We start from the raw sequence: 18,262 nt of genomic DNA on the forward strand, positions 1-18,262 counted from the left end.
CGCAACTTACTAACTTATTCTATTCGTAGAAAATTAAACTACACAAGCGGAAATAAAAATAATTAAACAGAAAATTACTCCATTTTACTATTTTAATAAGAGAAAATACATCTATAGGGTTTTTATTATTTTATTATTCAGTGACCAGCCCCGAGTAGAAACAAAAGGAAGCAAAAATATAAAGAAAAAAGAAAAGGAAGACAAAATAGTGGTACAATATCAATCCTCGTGCGGGTTCCATTACGTGAGGTTATGAGTTCCCCCTACATCTTGTCACCTAAAAGGGTAACAGCTATAAGCACACACCAGAGTGAGAAATATTATGCCAAGAGTATAGGGAATTCAAAATAACCATGGATAGTTAGTTAGGCCAAAACATTTACATAACTCAATTTGGTAAATAAATAATTTAAGTGGCAGAAACGGAAATACAAAAATTATGTAAATAAATAACCATAACCACGGTACAGAAAAAAAAACAGAACAGAGGTCACAGAAGTGATAATCAGAACAGAAGTCAATAGATTCATGACAAACAGAGGACCACAAAGTGGCCAAAGGTTATTTAAGTCCCCCAAGGCGTGGGACTCCCATGGTGGTACCTACAAAACATAATTGTTTATAAGGTCATAGTCAAATATTCTTTAAAATTTAAACAAACATATTCATGGGTTTCATTTTAAACAAATAGAGTTCAGAAATTAATCCACGTAACTGAAATATTAATATAATTTATAAAATATAACGTGTATTAATATAACTCATAAAATATAATTTGTATAAAATAAATTGTGGTAAGTCAAAACATATGTGAAATATATTATGGTGACTCAATATATAATATAACTCACCCTAATATTGACCCTTACTATTTCCTTTGATTTTTCGATTTTTCCCTTACTCACTTTTCTGCCGAAGCCCTTTTCTCTTGGGTTTTTTTTTTTTTTTTTTTTTTTTTTTTTTTTGCTTCTTCTGCTGGTACCAACATCACAGCCCCCTCCTATTTATATATTAAGTTGGGTGATAACTCACTATTTACTTAATGACCCTAAGCGATGACTCACACCACCCCTAGATGTACAGATGGCTCCACCTCACTACCTTAGTAATATTTGCAAATCCTTTCATTTAACAACAAATCTTGAAATAGATTTTTACTTGATTTGTCTAATTAATTCTATACCTTCCAATCTTCTTACACTAATTAGTGATTAATTTAGCCACCAAATAATCCTCTTCATCACATATTTGATAATCACAATAGTAAATTAATTTATATAGCACGTATAGCCTAGCTATATTATTATTATGGTTATTATTATTAATTTACTTATTTATTAAATAATATATTATCACATACAACCATAATTATATATAACTATAAATATTTATGTGGTATTTAATTAAACACTTAGGGTGTCACAGTAGGTGAGTTCTCATTTGTCTTAGATTTTAGGGTTTTGTGTACTTATTTCCATTGCCATGAAATTTGTATTTGAATGAGTCAGTTTCTAAACCATTTGACACTGGAATTTCAAACCCCAAACATCTGTACTATCGATTTGTTTCGGAAAACAGTTGTTCGACACCTGACTTTCGAACAATAGCAGTTTGTCAGGTCTGTTATTATCGAACATGTTCGATATCTTAGTGTCGAACCTTAAGTAGTAATTCGGATGTAGATTGCCGAACACCAATAACATGTTCGAACAGATACTGTCGAATAGTATCGATTTTATTTTTATTTTTATTTTTTTGTGTCTTATTGATTTCTTTGTTGTGAACATTAGCTAGAGGGCCAGACAAGAAACATGTGAATGATGTCTCATAAGACAAGAAACAAGTCATGTCTTGTAACTACAATAGGTTGGCTAGAAGAATATGTTATAAATCAGTGAGCTGGATAGATGCTCACAACAGGTGCATGTCCATACCAAATATGATACATTTGATCAAATGTTTTTGTTGAAACTGAATGGTGTCAATGATCTTAAGATCTTCACATTAGTGCCATAGAAAAGTAATTTTTCAATAAATATTAGAATAATGCTAGGCATCATGAAACAAATATCATGAAATACTTCATGAAACAGGATAATACTGAGTTTTGTGCTCAATAATGTAAAGGAAATTGGGCCATGGACACCTTACAAAAAGAGAAGTTAAGGACTCAAAATAAAATAATGGAAATGAAACCAAGGGAAGTTATAATTCTATTCTTCATCCCAAAAATAAAATAAATAAATAAATAAAAACTCTTTTATTATTTTTTTATCAACGATTAAAAAATAACAAAATAATGGGAATGAAAGCAAGGGAAGTTAGAATTCTGTCAAACAGTATCTTTTTTTTTTTTTTTTTTGTCTTATTGATTTCTTTGTTGTGAACATTATCTAGAGGGCCAGACAAATAGATTGTATAGCCATTACGCTTTCGTAAAATCAATTTATTATGCTTTCACATAGTCAAATAAAGTGTTACTTCTGTGCTATGTTTGCCATACTATAAGATCTGCTCAATTTCTGCTACTTTTTTTTTTCTTTTTTTTGTAATTATTTTTTTAAAGAAAGGATATTACCCAATGTTGGTATGCAGTCCCAATCAATTTTACAAAACAAGTTACTGTGAGTTATTTCGAACTTAAAGAAACAAGAATTTGAATAATTGTGAGTGTTTTAACATAAATGATTTGTGTTACTTCTGTTAACTTTATTGTTTTTTGTTTCATTTTCAGAAATTGATGACCCTTCGCGTATTCCACCTGCTGCCTTAGAGAGACGATGTCGTGCATTAAAAAATCTTGGTCGTGGCCGAGGTCGGGGTTGGGGTAGAGGTCGGGGTGATGATATTATGTTGGAGGAAGCACCTCAAATCTTGGAAGATGATGTGATTGATAATGGTTTAGGGGATGATGATGATGCTGTTGATGTTGATCAGGCTGAGGAGGTACTTACTGGTCCGTTTCTTGGGGGGCCATTAGATCCATCAATACTGAAGAGCTTCAAGGCACATATTGCAGTAGCTATATGGGAGCAAAAGGTAGTACATATTTTTTTTTCATGTTTCATTCATTTAATTATTTATTGAACCAACTTATTTATGTTAATTATTACCTACCTTGCAGGAGAGGAATCCCTTAAGGTGTTATAATCATGCGTTCAAGATTCTAGAGTGGTGGTGGTGGTCAAGAACCAACAATAGAAGGTTTAGAGACATCGTGTAACAGTCAGGCCTTTCTTCTTTGGTCCATTGCACATATCGGTTTGTGAATAGGATTGTCATACCTGTATTTGTTGAGCGATGGCAACTAGAGACAAATACTTTCCATTTGACAGTTGATGAGATGACAATGACATTGGATGATGTGGGTACCATTTTGGGGATCCCTATCACAGGTAGATCAGTTAGTGCTACAACTTTGACAGATCAACAGGCATATACACTTGTGGTAGCTGCCTTGGGGGTTGATGATACTGAAGCAATTGAGGAGCTACCATCTGCTAAGGGATAATTAGTAAAGCTGGAGTGGTTACAAAGCAAATTCAGTGGTTGCAAAGATTCAGACACCAAGAAATCCATAGCTTGTGCCGCCAAAGCGTATTTGCTATTTCTATTGGGATGTACATACACTGTTCAGCGACAAGAGTGAGAAGAGAGTTCCTGTTGTGTACTTACAGTTGTTGATGGATTTGACTGATATTCATACATATGCTTGGGGTGCAGCTGCGTTGGCACATTTATACCGACAGTTGGAATTTGCCACGAGATCAGCTGTTCGACAGATGGCCGGTTACATGACATTATTGGAGGCATGGATTTATGAGCATTTTCGGCCATTTAAACCTCACCAAAACATGGAATATACTATACAATTGCCTCACGTGCATCGATGGACGCCTCGTTGGGAATCTAGATCAACGGTATCACACCTACAGGTGTTACGGGAGGAGCTTGACAGATTGGCATTTCATGAGGTATACCAATTAATATTAGTTCAATTAAGTGTTTTCATTACATGTCACTCATTAAGATTTCATTTGTGTTTCTTTCTTAGGTTACTTGGGATCCATATCGAGGTTGTCGTCAACATCACCCATGTCATGAGATCATATTCTATACCTACTATTTGAAGTGTTTGGATGTAGTTGAACCCTATCATCCTGAAAGGGTTCTTAGACAGTTTGGTAGGGTTCAGACCATCCTACCTGCGCCACTCGACCCTGTTCTTGCTGTTAGAGGTGTCATAGTAGGCTGATATAGAGTGATGTATCATTATCTCGATTAGATATGAGAGAGTTAGGATAATCATGTTTTATCTGCTCGGAGGAGGAGTACCCCAGTTAGATATCTAGCTAATTGTGTTGATGGTTACATGCAGTGGTACATAAGTATCACACACTTATATATCCAGAACCCCACACATCGGTCTGGTTTTGACCCACGTGCACATGATAGTTGATCTGATGTGCAAGATGCTGAGGTATGACAATATTACGCACACATTGTTTACATTTTTTTTTTTGAAGATGGCACGTGCTTATTACAATTGTATTTGTTCGTAATACAGCTTATTGATCACACACTACGGATTGCGCATCCTATCATCGAGGCGAGCCATGATGTTGGTATTTGTGAGCCAAATAGGTTATATGAGGCCATTGAGAGGATGGCACGTGTTCTTCAGGGTCAACAAATTGATGAGGTTGGACCTAGTTCTATTCCATTTAGAACATACAATCGTAGGAGACGAGTAGATGATAGGTAATTAATTTTGTGGTAATCTTGTTTTGTTAATTTGTAATTGTGACAACCCTCACCTCTGATTAGTACTAATCTGTGATTGAGCACGATAAGTAACTGATTAAGGTGAAATTCTGAACTGATTGCATGAGTGGGTTGCATTAGTTGCATTTCTATTTGTTTGTCATTATATGATATGTTTACGTTTTAATTTCAAACTGTGAATTGAAGGTCTTATCGGCGACCGAATCAGAAATTGATTAGTATTTTATGCTAGTTAGAATTTATGTGATTTTATGGTAGGTTTAATTAAAATTTGATTTGGAGTGATTAAATTAGATTAAATGATGTTAAATCGCATTAGTTCAAGTAATTACCTTATTGCCATTAAGTGGACAATGCTAGGCCCTTTATTTAGTCTTGATTTATATATGCTTGGCATCACTCTTCATCACTTTCCTAGACCAAAACCGTGAGAGATAGAGAGAGAGAGACTTGGTAGGAGATTGAATTCATCAAGAATTGTTTGAACTTAGAAAAATTGAAGGGAATTTGCATAATTGAGCTTCCACATCTAGAATTCAAGACATAAGATAGGAATTCACCTTATTCATTATGAAATTAAGTTGTTTCTTGCATGGTTCATGAAGATTTGGAGTTTAAAGTCAACAATTAATTTGAAAGAGTTGAATTGTGAGCTAATTCATGCATTCATGTACATATTCTTGCATTTTGAGGTTATTTTCATGGAGACTCTTACATGCATGTTCATATTTTGGTAGAGGTCCATGAATTCACCATGATTTTGAGCTCAACATTGCATTTGATCTTTTTTTGGAACACTAGAGCTCTTGAAAACTCATGCATGTGTGATTTTGCATTATTCTTCGTATTTACACTTAATTTTGTGTTCAATTGGCTTACTTTTGGGCTTGATTTCATAAATTGATCTTTGAAACGTGTTGTACTATGAGTCTTCAAGTGTTTTCCAGAAAATTAGCCCAAAAGAATCGAGTTTGAAGCTTTAGAAGTTGAATTTTGTGCTTGAGGATCAATCTGAAAATTCTAGATTTTGGATCCATGCTCGAGCGGGGGATTTCACGCTCGAGCGTATACTCTGAGTACATGCACTTTCACTCGAGCGTAGAAAGTCACGCTCGAGCGTGAAATGCATATGCCCAGAAGTTCATATGTTTTGCAATCTGCTCGAGCGAGAGAATTCACGCTCGAGCGAGGATCTGAGTCTCACGCTCGAGCGGAGGTTGAGCGTCCGTCAAGTGTGAAATCGTGCATCCAGTACTTTTTCATGAGTTTACAGTCCGCTCGAGCGAGGGAAGTCACGCTCGAGCGGAGCTCCTTTGTCTGTATGTCCGCTCGAGCGTAGAAAGCCACGCTCGAACGAGACCCCTGTTTCAGCAAAAATTTGAAAAGTGTTTTAAAGTGCATTTTTGCATCCTCATTCCATCCTAGGCATTCCTAGGCCATGTTTAAGGCATCTTAATGAGGATAATGTTATGGAACCACACCATGTATAATTAGGGGCTAAGTTATTAATCTCGTGTGTGTGTTCGTTCTGCAACTGTAGGGTTGGCATCCGAGGACGCTCGTTAGCTTGTCTATAGCCCAGTGCTCTGTGAGTAACAATGTTGTAAAGATATGTTCAATTATGATTATTTTCTGAATGATCAACTGTTCTACTTACTGAAACGTTATTGTTTAATGAATGAATGTTTGTCCGATTTGTAAATTGTATTTGTGGCATCCATAGCAATTTACTGTTACTGTACTGTTACTGCTATTGTCACAGAGATCTTTGTCGGTTCCCATGTTTGGACCACTACTATTACTGTTATGATGGCCATCAACTGACTGTTCGGTCTGTTAAGACCTACTGTACTATTTTGCTATGGGATGCACCACATATGACTGCTGTGATTTCTAAGTGACTGATATGACTGTTTAATTACTGAAAGGGCATTCATTTTTAACCCCTTTACATAACTGTTATTCACTGGGCTTTAGCTCACTGTTTATATATATATATATATATATATGTAGGTGTCCAGGCACCGGACTGGAGCTAGGAGCGTTGGGTTAGCTCTTGTTTTGTCAAGCCAACCTATGTGCCTCGCCTCGAGGTTCCAAGTCTGTCCAAGCCATGGCTGTTTTGGGGTGTTCAGATTCACCCTTTTGTTTCTATTTTGTAATAGTTGAACAAGACTTGACTGTACAGTTATAGTTAGGGATTTGGTCCCTGACATAGATGTTTGTAGATATGTCGCATGTATATTTGTTTTGTTTATCAACGTGACTTATGCATAAAGTCTTTTTGCATTAAGACTGTCACAGCTCATTGGATATCTTTTATTTACTGTTTTGGCTTCCGCCAGCCCCTTTACTCTGTATTACTGTCATTACTGTTAAGAAGGCCTTCGGTAATCACGGATTACTGGCCGGTTATGGTGCTAAATTCATAGGGGCAGATTTGGGTCGTCACAGTAATGGAAGAGAAGAACTCTTTTGATGTTTTTATTGTTTTGTAATGAACAAGAATTACTCTACCAAAATTTTGTAATGAACAAGTATGCATGGTTTGCATTTTTGGTAATTAACAGGAAGTATTATGCCAATGCGTTTGACACACCGCAATAAACAAGTAGTACTATGTGCATTAAATTTACTAAAAGCTTAATCCAACTCAACTATTTAAATGCTCATCTGCAAGAAAATGTATCAGTAACTATTTGAATTGCATAACTACAACTCAACTCACAGACATCATTACTCATCAAGGTTAATACAATCAAATGTCTCTCTAGTAGCTAACCCTGAATGAACAACTTTTTTAAAATTCTCAATTCGGTGACTATATGCATTACCCCATCTAGCCGCACAAGAATGATGAAACTTGCACCAATTGGTAGCTATCGGTAGAACTGGATAACCCGATAACATAAACATCTACATTGACAAAGTTTTAAGTATGAAAACGATGCAGTACAAAATGATAAAATGTATTACACAAATCATAATGCTATACCTGGACAAAATAATTCCCATTAACAAACCCAATAACAATCTCACGCCGTTGCACTTGTGATATTGGCACTGATTGTAGAGGGAGAAATGTAAGGCATTGTTGTGCAGATAAGTGGTACAATACCACATTATTACAAGATGCAATAAGATGACCCATGTCAGGCATAGTCATCTAACGGTGATACCCTGGATTGGGCTTAAAGTATGATAGAATATGGGTCAGCTCTTCAATCCTGTTATGTGAGCCATATAGATGAGTGTAATGGTCTATGTGTGTATGCAATTCCTGTAGGAGATCATGCCTAACTTGACCACATTTAGCCTCTATAAGCCCCATCAAGCCAGTAATGGCCCTAAAACCACAATTGCCATCAGCATCTACATCTTTGATAAGATGTATGTACGGCTCAATCCAACTAGGAGGGCATCAACATACGAGTCCGTTATATACTTATTCAATAGGAATGGTATCAACACATGAACAACAAAACACGTAATTTATCATCAACAAAAATGTAAGTAAAAAATGATTACATGTACCTTCTCATTGGCGGGCCATTTTTTATGTACTTTGACGGAATCCTGTGTGGGGATCTAGGTGCCCATAGGTGAGTAGCTATCACATCCAAACTAAACCAACTCAAATGCACATGGCTCTCGACGTGTAGATACATCTATCTTTTTATGTCCCTTACCTCGAGGGTTGGGCTTCACATCTAACTTAATGAGACAAGTACTTTGCAGATTTGCAATCTCTCCTAACTTATACAGAATTTCCAACTTCATAGTATAATTAGATGCATTGAATCGCTTAAGTATGAGATCAAACTTTGGTTCACAACTCAATTCCACTTTATCATTTTTCAACTTTTGTACTATCTTAAAAGTCCTCCGATGTGGGTTAATGCTATCAAGTGGTATTGGACGACCCTGTCAGATGTAATCCATAATCGCATGGGCACAAGGTAACCCGTGTGTTCATCGAACAACACATCCACATACTAAAGCATCAATGCCAACATCATCCGCTCGCTTACTCTCCGCTCGCTTACTCTCCGCTAAGACATGATCTAATGCAGTAATAGAGATATTGCCTCAGAGCTCTCTAAAATGGGACGATTTGAACTGGTGTTGTACAACGGTTAAACTTTTCTCAAATGATGCCTTAATATCAACGTGCTGCAACTCAAGCAAACTATGGATCTTGGTCCAAGAACACTCAAAATTGACTTGGTTAGAACCAAGTTGCCGTTTAAGTTTTGCATGTGCACTTTCAGCCCTGTGTACAATGGAAACAATTAACATAATTAAGTTTAAATAATTAAAATCATAATGATTAATAGTGTAAGGTAGACAAATATATATTACCTATTGGTTGTAACATTCTCGAAGTGCATACAACTATCTGTCCATACGACAACAAACTTATCCTTATATGGAATTAACTAACTTTGTAACACGTATTGCATTGCCTCAATATATGTATCAAAATCCACAAGTAGCATGGCAAGGCGTTTATTGTATTCAAGCTCAGTCGAGGAGAGTACTAAGAAATTTCATGAAGAGATAAATTTGTCCTATTTCTCATTACTCTTAAATATTTTCTTGCATTTCGCCAGTACATTTCCACTAATATGCCATCGACATAATAAATATCAAGATGTAGAAAATACCTTGTCAATAGCATTCATCAAAGCAAGCTTTCCGCCCGTGACAATCACTTCAGGAATAGCAATGTCATCCAAGAGACTACGCAATGTAGTTAACACCCAAACATAGTTATCAATCTGCTCAAATTGGACATATGCAAAGGCTACGGAGAATGACATATCAGTGGATGTCACACCAACTATCTCAAAAAGAGGAAGACGATATCGATTTGTCTTATATGTGCAATCCATGATCAGCACCTTTGGAAATGAACGGAGCAAATCTAAACTGACAAGATGTGCCGAAGACAAGTCTGTGATAGTCACCGTGTTGTTGTCACACCTATGCTGCTCAATGTAATTATGTTTTTCTAATTCATCCAACAACTGTTGCATCTGTGATCTCCCAACTTTTTCAATAACTTTATTCCTATTACGTACATTGTAAATAGTTTTCATAGTGGTTACATTCAAAGCATCATTTTATTTTAAGGTAACCAAAATCTTTTTTGGTTTGACCATGCTATTGGACATATCTACTAATAATGATGTTTCCTCCTCAGATAATCTCCCTGCAAATGAATGTCCTTCAAAATATCTTGTAGGAGCATGGCTATGCATTCCACGTGCTACATCCATCATCCAATCATCTTCAGCCATCAACTTACGAGCCCTCAACTCAAAGGGACACTCGCATTTCTTTGTACCCGTTATCTTCATAATTTTTTTGTTTGAATCATGTCCTTTTAATTTCTTATGAGCTCTGTATTGACCACTTCTTTCACAGGCAAGATATATCGTTGGTGTCCTATGACCACCACCATAGTCCGATGTCTTGATGACAATCACAAACCTATTTTTCCTTCCAACGTCCCGTTCCCAACTGAGCAATTCTTCTTTACTCTTGAAAACCTACATGTCAAATTCACCAAAGTCATTAAACATGCGAAAAGAAAAAGAAAAAATACTAATTTTCAACATAAGACTACCTCATTAGTAATAAATTGACTTGTGTAGTCAACAAGACCCCCAGATCCAACATTGCTACATTCCATGAGTGCACAATTTTGGAAAAAGCAAAAAAAAAAAAATGTTATAAGTGTTCGGCAGTACAGAGTCGAACTAAATGGAATTGTTCGACTGTTTCTAACTGAAAAATTGGTGTTTGTTCGATACTTACTAACCGAATAATTGGATCAGGTTCGACACTATTAAACCGAACATATACAATTTGTTCGATTGTAGGTAGTCGAACATTGATATATTATTTGACTCTGAATAACCGAACTAATACAAACGGTTTACCACTTAGTAAGTAAACGAAAATAAAAACGAAAATGAAAACGAAAAAAAAAAATGAAAAAAATAACCTTTTCCTTGGCCCATTGTTCCGAATTAGTATTGCCAGATGCATCCATCATTGAATCCAGTCAAAATCTTCAATAATATGTATATTTTGGTTATTTCTTTAAGGGTTTTTGCTTTTTGTTTTAGGATTTTTGGATTCTTCAAAGACATGATACGTAAGTAACACGTTTGAGATTTTTTATATGTATTATATTCATTATTGTCCTTTATGATAATTATACAAATGGTGTGTATCATAACTTGTTCTTTGTGGTCATTTTACCTAAAGTTAAAATTTTAATAAAAAATACTAATTAATGGCGTGCCTTTGAGATGAAAGGTAGTGTGTAAATAGAACCTCCCACGTTGTGGGGGTGGCAGAGGGTGCATAGACAAAAAGAAAAATAGAATTTAAGCTTATTTACATGGATAACAACATTAAGAAGAAGCATGATAATGAAACAAAAATGCAGTTATTGTGTAGCTTAGGGTTTGCGAGTGTGTTCTTTTCATATTTCATGTTCAACTCTCACTAGATATTATTAATTCATTGGGATTATGCTTGCAAACTCTGTCATAGGCTTTGTTTGGGAAAGGCTAAAGTGGCTAAATTAGTACAAAAAGATAAAATATGCTAATTTAGTTAATAAAACAAAATGTTACATCCAAATTATAATCATTTAACTTTTTTTCTCATAACCATCACATTGAAATCCAAAAAAACTAGAAGTTCTTATCAAATAGAGCTAATTTAGTCAAGCTAAATTGGTTAAAAAGCTATGTTAAATTAGCTCTTCCTAAATGAAGGCGTAGATTTGTCTGATCCATGTGGAAGGGACGCTTTGCGTGAGTCCCAAGTCAAGATGTGCAAGCCTAAACACCAGATCATTTAAAAAAATTAAACTAAATTGACCAACACGACCCAATTTATTAAAATTTAATAACTCTCACAACCATTACATCCAAACCTAAAAAAATTAAAAGTTCTTCTCAAATGGAACTAATTTAATGAGGTTAAATTAGTCAAAAAAAGTCCTGCTAAATTAACTCTTCTCAAACAAAGGTTTAGATTTGTTTGATCCATATGAAAAGGACGCTTTGTGTAAGTCTTGAGATTAGTCAAGATACGCAAACCTAAACACCTTATCATTAATAAAAAAAAAAAACTAAATTGACTAACATGACCCAATTTATTAAAATTTAATAGTCACATTGTAATCCAATTTTAAAATAGAGTCCGTGATATCACATTAAGAATCAATATTTATTTATTTCCAACAATTTCTCACTTCGGCGATATATTATATGCTCCAGTTATAATATTTGTAATATTAAGCTATTAATATTAGTTAAAATTTAGTTTAATATCAGTTATGATTGATACATTAGGATTATTATTTTAATTATGATTAAAAATATATTTATGATTTAATTTTTTTAATTATGACTAAATATAATTTGATTAACACCACAAATGTAGGACACGCTCGGTTTGTCTATCCAAACATGTTATTGGAGAAAAATTCTAAAAACGTGTTTGATTGAAAGTTTAAAAAATTCAAAATTACTTTTCTCTTTACTGTATATTAATCAATCACTTTTTCTCTCTCATTTTTCTTTCTAAATTATTTTTTTTCTCACGCCTATTATCAAATCATCTCAAATTCTAAAATTATTTTTAAAACATACAATCAAATAAGCTTTTAAATTTTTTAAGGGAGCTTTTTTGATAAATCCTTTTTCTAAGAGCTTTATTCCATCCAACCCATATTCTTTTTTACTATTCCATTAGGTCCTATTTGAGGTAAGAAGACCAAAATACCCTTTTCATCTACTTATGTTCCATTTAGTCCACATTATTTTCTTATGTTTCAATAAATCCTATGGGTGACATAATTACCAAAATACCCCTAATGTGAATGTTCACATCGTCAATGTGAATGTTCACACTGCCAATGTGAATGTTCCTATTTGAGGTAAGAAGATCAAAATACCCTTTTCATCTACTTTTGTTCCATTTACTCCACATTATTTTTTTATGTTTCAATAAGTCCTATGGGTGACATAATTACCAAAATACCCCTAATGTGAATGTACACATCGTCAATGTAAATGTTCACACTGTCAATGTAAATGTTTACACCGTCAATGTGAATGTTCCTATTTGAGGTAAGAAGACCAAAATACCATTTTCATCTACTTATGTTCCATTTAGTCCACATTATTTTCTTATGTTTCAATAAGTCCTATGGGTGACATAATTACCAAAATACTCCTAATGTGAATGTTCACATCCTATGGGTGACATAATTACCAAAATACTCCTAATGTGAATGTTCACACTGTCAATGTAAATGTTCACACCGTCAATGTGAATGTTCATATCATCAATGTGTAGGGGCTCGATGTAGACGTCCCCGAACGCCCCGGGAGGGAATCCCATTTTGTTCATTGGGGCTTACTACAGTTCGGACTCAATGTCACTGTCCTGTATCTAATCTCGCAGAGTGCAATGCAAGACCGATGAATCACCAAAGAGTTCAAATCTGACAAATCGTTTTGAAAAACTAATTTTTAGAAAGAAGTGTCAAACATGGACTGCTCTGCCAGATACAGAGTCGCCACCTAAATATTTTATTTTGGGGAAATTTAGGAAACCCTGACTCGTGCTTAAGGCCACGTGTCCGTCATCACCAAAGTTGCCTCGGCTCGGGAACTTGGGTACGATTGGGGAAGGTCACTTGGGTACGATCGGCCTCTACTAACCATGATATCGAGTTTTGAAAACATTATGTGCTTTTATTCCGGTTATTAGCCTAGAATTACTATGTGATGCGCACAGCATACAAGTATAGACTGGATTGCCTAAGTTGGAACAAAGCATCGCATATCCGTTTGTTTCGAAAATAGATTGAAGTTTGCTACTCGCAAGTAGGCTAAAACACGGGTTTCGATGAATTATTCCAACTCAAGCAACCCAACCTTCACCCACAGGCATTCAGGCAAGTATATCACATAAGCACATAGCCTCATGGTAAGCATGCTATCATGGCAGTCACTCACACACATGTAAGGACGCTAAAGCATAAATACTTACTGAGTACTCCAAGCCAAAATAGAAACTAGTTAGTAATCAATGCATGATCCTAGTTCATGTTAAGATGGCTAATGCAACACATGCAAAAATGCAACTAGGATAGGCTCGGCTATTCTAAACATGGTATATGAAATGCAATAGATAACATGTATTCAACTTAAAATTGAAATACAATGCAGTTAGCGTGATGCGCCAAGCCCGGTGCATACAATACAGATGAATGATGCAAACATGCGAGCATAAGTATGCTAATTGAAACATGCCCTAAACTAACCATCAAAAGCTAGTAAATAAAAGGAAGAAAGACGTAGGGTTGGAAGATATACATCACACATACGCACACTTATTACAACATTGCCCTCCTCGGAGGATCCGAATAATACAAAACCTGATGAATAATGAACTACAGCTAATTATTACACGACATTAACTAATTAACAAACTAGCTAAGTAAGCATGTAAACTAAATGAATGTGATTGCCTCGGCTCTGTTATGGATGACAATGGATGCATGCATGCTCGAGTCGCCTCGTCAGGAAATCCATCGCGATGCCTCGTCTCGCCTTTGTGTGCAATTTATTTCAAAAACTTGCACGAAGCTCCAAGAGGCTGAAACTCCACTCTGGGAAGTTGTGGGAGGGCTGCCGACCAGCCAATGACATGGGAGACCACTGCCGACCACCCCTTTGTCGTGGAGACCAAAAAGGGTGGTCGGCCTGCCAGAAAACCTGGTCGGCCGACCACTTTCTGCCCTTGGATTCTGGTTTTCTGCAACACAAAGCAATAGGGAAGCATGGCAAGGTATTTTCAACAAGTGTGTGCTCGACCACTCTCCTCATCATAGCATAGGCTCTAGTGAGTGTAACCCTCGATCCTCGGACCACCAATCACGCATCTCGATGCATGATGGCCGAGGAGTCGGATTGCACGACTTAATGTGACATGAATGCACAAACAAACATCTAAAGCCAACAACTCTATCATGGATAGTCAAGAGTGTCGGCGACCGGGAATCAAGGCACGTTTCATCACTTGGAGTATGAAACACTCCTCGTTTCTCGTGTTTGGGCTAACTCCTATCCCAAACATGATGAAACAAGAATGGCATGCTCAATGCAACTTCTAGCATGCAATCCTGATGTAATGCGACTAAATAATACAAAGATGCAAGGAATGACATGCAAGCATGCAAATGGCATACATAATGCTATAAACTACACATGGCATACTCAATGCACATGGACTAAACTATGGCATACGCAATGCACATGTGGAGACTAATAATGAAATGATCAAGGCATACGCAATGCAATGGTCAATCATGTAACAACATGGACTAATATGGCATATGCAATGCAAGATGAACTTAAACAAAGATGGATGGGCCTCAGCCACATCCAAATCAGTGGCCAAACATGATGAAATCAAAGCTACAAGACACACATGAGCATGCACAATGCAAAGGCTCGAACCTAAGGCATCAAATGCCACTCCACCAAAGCATGGCAAGGGATGAAATATGGCATGCAAACACACATTTTTCAGCTCTGAAATGATATGCAAGATGGTCCCGAATCATGCAAATATGTCACACAATGCATGCTAGATGGCCCGAATACCGAAACTAGTGAAGTGCGTTACACTGGAGGTATACAAAGCAATACACAAATGGCAAAATCAGCCTCAAACAGACCCTAGGAAAGTCCAAGACAGTGGGAAAATGACCCAAGATGATGGCTCAACATGCATAGAAATGAAGCTCATGCTAAGGCTCAAAATAAGGCATGCAAGCACAACTCTTAAACATATTGAAGGAGTGATGAACATGAGAATATGGCAACCTTATATGCTCTGAAATATCATGCTTGATGATGCCAAAACACGTCAAGGGCCCAAACAACGCATGTTAGTGGACCCGATATGCAAAGCTAGTGAGCTTAAATTGAACTATGGCCATATACAACAATGCATGGATGACCCAAAACACTTCAAACAGAGCTAAGGCAGCCCAAAATATGGATAAAATTAGTTTGGATCATGGCCAAAATATGCTAGGAAAGAGGGCCAAAACATCATGCAATACAAGCTAGTGAACCATGATTTACACTACAACCATATGAAGCACGTGAGAGGCCACCAAACCAGTCAAAAATAGAATCATGGCATGTCAAATGAAGCCCAAAAACCCATCAAAATATAGTCCATGCATGCAAGAATGATAGGCTCCTTTGATAGGCCATAAAGAGGGTTGTTCTACACATGTAAGATGGACATCCAAAATGACAAAACCACCTCTGGACAGAGGTTATGCAGGCCCTAAAACTCACTGAAAAAGGGCCTGAAATGTGGCTTGGAAACATGCAAGTATAGGCTCCTTTGTTAGGCCAAATATGCTAGTGAACAAGACAAGGAGGGAGAGGGTCACCCCTCTCTGATTTTGGCTCTCAAAAATACATAATAACCACTGAAAATCTGCTGGATTTCAGTGGTCAAAAGGGCCAACAAAGCTCAACACAAAGGCTTTAATGCATGGCTTAAAGCAAGATGAAATGAAGCATGCAAGGGGGTAGATGACCCCCAACAGAAAATGGTCTCAAACAAACATGTTAAGGACCTCAAAATAAGACTTTTTTTAGTTTATGACAATGCCCAAATATGCTTGCAAACTAGGCTAAGAGATGGAACAAAACAATGCCAAAAAGAGAGAAATAAAGTGTTACCCTTGTAGCCAAAGGGACCAGCAGCTTCTGGACCAAAACAGCAAGCCTTCCACCTCTGAAAATGGCCTCCAAGATGTTTAGAGTGATGGTGGAGGGGTTAGGCTAGGAGGTGGTATGCAATAGGCCAAGAACAAGGGACTTTTGAAGCTCAAATGTAGAGATATAGAGGGATGTATGTATCTTGCCTTAAGCCAAAAAAAATCTGAACCTTTGCAAATAAGGGAGAGGGTTTCTCTTATAGAGGAACAAAGGTCCAAGCTTCTTCAAGAAGCTTGTGCAAAGGTCCAAGCTTCTTGAGGAAGCCAGAGCAAAAGGGGTCAAGCTTCTTGAGGAAGCTAGAGCCAAAGGATCAAGCTTCTTCAAAAAGCTAAAAAAGTCAAGTTTCTCTTAGAAGCTTAGAGCAAAGGGCCAAGCTTCTTTAAGAAGCCAAAACAAGGTTGCCAATCCTCCATACACGTGTATGGAGGATGCAGTCTGTGCCTTCTAGCTGGCACAGCTGGCACACACTCACAGAGACAGAAAAGGGAGAAGTAGGCCGACCAGTTCAAGTGGTCGACCAACCACCTAGCCTAGTCGGCCGACCAGTTCAAAAGGGTGAAGTTGATGAATGGTGGTCGGCAGCCTCAATTGGTGGTCTCCCAATTCAATGCAAGCCAGTGGTGTGGTGGGAGACCAGCAATTGTGGCTCAAAAGTCAGGGAGACCAGCTAACTGATACGAAAAATTGGCCGGCGGGGAAAAGTGGTCTCCAAGAAGAAAAAGTGGTCGACCAACCACCTAGCCTAGTCGGCCGACCAGTTCAAAAGGGTCAAGTTGATGAATGGTGGTCGGCAGCCTCAATTGGTGGTCTCCCAATTCAATGCAAGCCAGTGGTGTGGTGGGAGACCAGCAATTGTGGCTCAAAAGTCAGGGAGACCAGCTAACTGATACGAAAAATTGGCCGGCGGGGAAAAGTGGTCTCCAAGAAGAAAAAGTGGTCTTCCACCCTAGTACCACCTTCCAAACAATAAAAATAGGGTCCATGCCAAAAATGAACCAAGACGGATGCAAAACAAGGGTTTAGGGGCCAAAACGCGCGGCCGGAGGCCTCGAAAACTGACTATTAAGCATCGAAAGTGGCGTGTGACCACGAAGGTGGTCTCCCGAGCCACAATGTCCCTCTAGAGAGAGGAAACCAGGTGTGTGCTAAAAACCGGAGCAAACGGAGAAAGTTAAACGGTCCCGAACTGAGGCGCACGGCCGACGACTCCGAAAGTCAGAAACTGGTCTCCAAACGGGAACAGTGGTCTATGACCACGAAAAGTAGCCTACGGTCACTGAGAGATGGTCTACGAGACCTCTCCCTCCCTTCAGGAAGAGAAAACAAGACCTGGTTCGCAAACCGGGACAAAGCACAAAAGGGGCCCGAGGCCCGAGAGTAAGCCTCTCAGCCGAGACTCCGTAATCTCAGAACGAGCACAACATGCACCATCACTGAGCGCTCAATCGATGACGTCTGAGTCTTAAGGTCGGTCAAAAATAGGGTGTCTACACTCGGCCCAGCCCGGGCCGGGGCCAACCCATGTAAAGCCTCGTGGGTGATTGCCAAAATTTGGGCCGGGCCGGACCGGCCCACGAGCCAAAAAATTAGGCCTAGGCCCTAGCCCTGGCACAAAGGTATTCAGGCTTTGG

The 18,262-nt window shown here is 37.6% G+C and overlaps 1 protein-coding gene across 1 annotated transcript; it reads right to left on the bottom strand.

Moving 5' to 3' along the window:
• Nucleotides 1-7,521: 7,521 nt before the first annotated feature.
• Nucleotides 7,522-10,846, bottom strand: LOC145803966 (uncharacterized). The gene is made up of 6 exons (XM_082897365.1): nt 10,799-10,846; nt 9,927-10,340; nt 9,453-9,824; nt 8,475-8,709; nt 7,781-7,848; nt 7,522-7,701 (listed from the first exon to the last, which is right to left on the bottom strand). The coding sequence occupies exons 1-6, from the start codon at nt 10,844-10,846 to the stop codon at nt 7,522-7,524; spliced, it is 1,317 nt and encodes a 438-aa protein (XP_082753491.1).
• Between the last annotated feature and the right edge of the window lie 7,416 nt (nt 10,847-18,262).

The sequence above is a fragment of the Camellia sinensis genome, chromosome 12, assembly GCF_055761805.1.
Source record: "Camellia sinensis isolate YWXY chromosome 12, ASM5576180v1, whole genome shotgun sequence".
Lineage (NCBI taxonomy): Eukaryota > Viridiplantae > Streptophyta > Magnoliopsida > Ericales > Theaceae > Camellia > Camellia sinensis.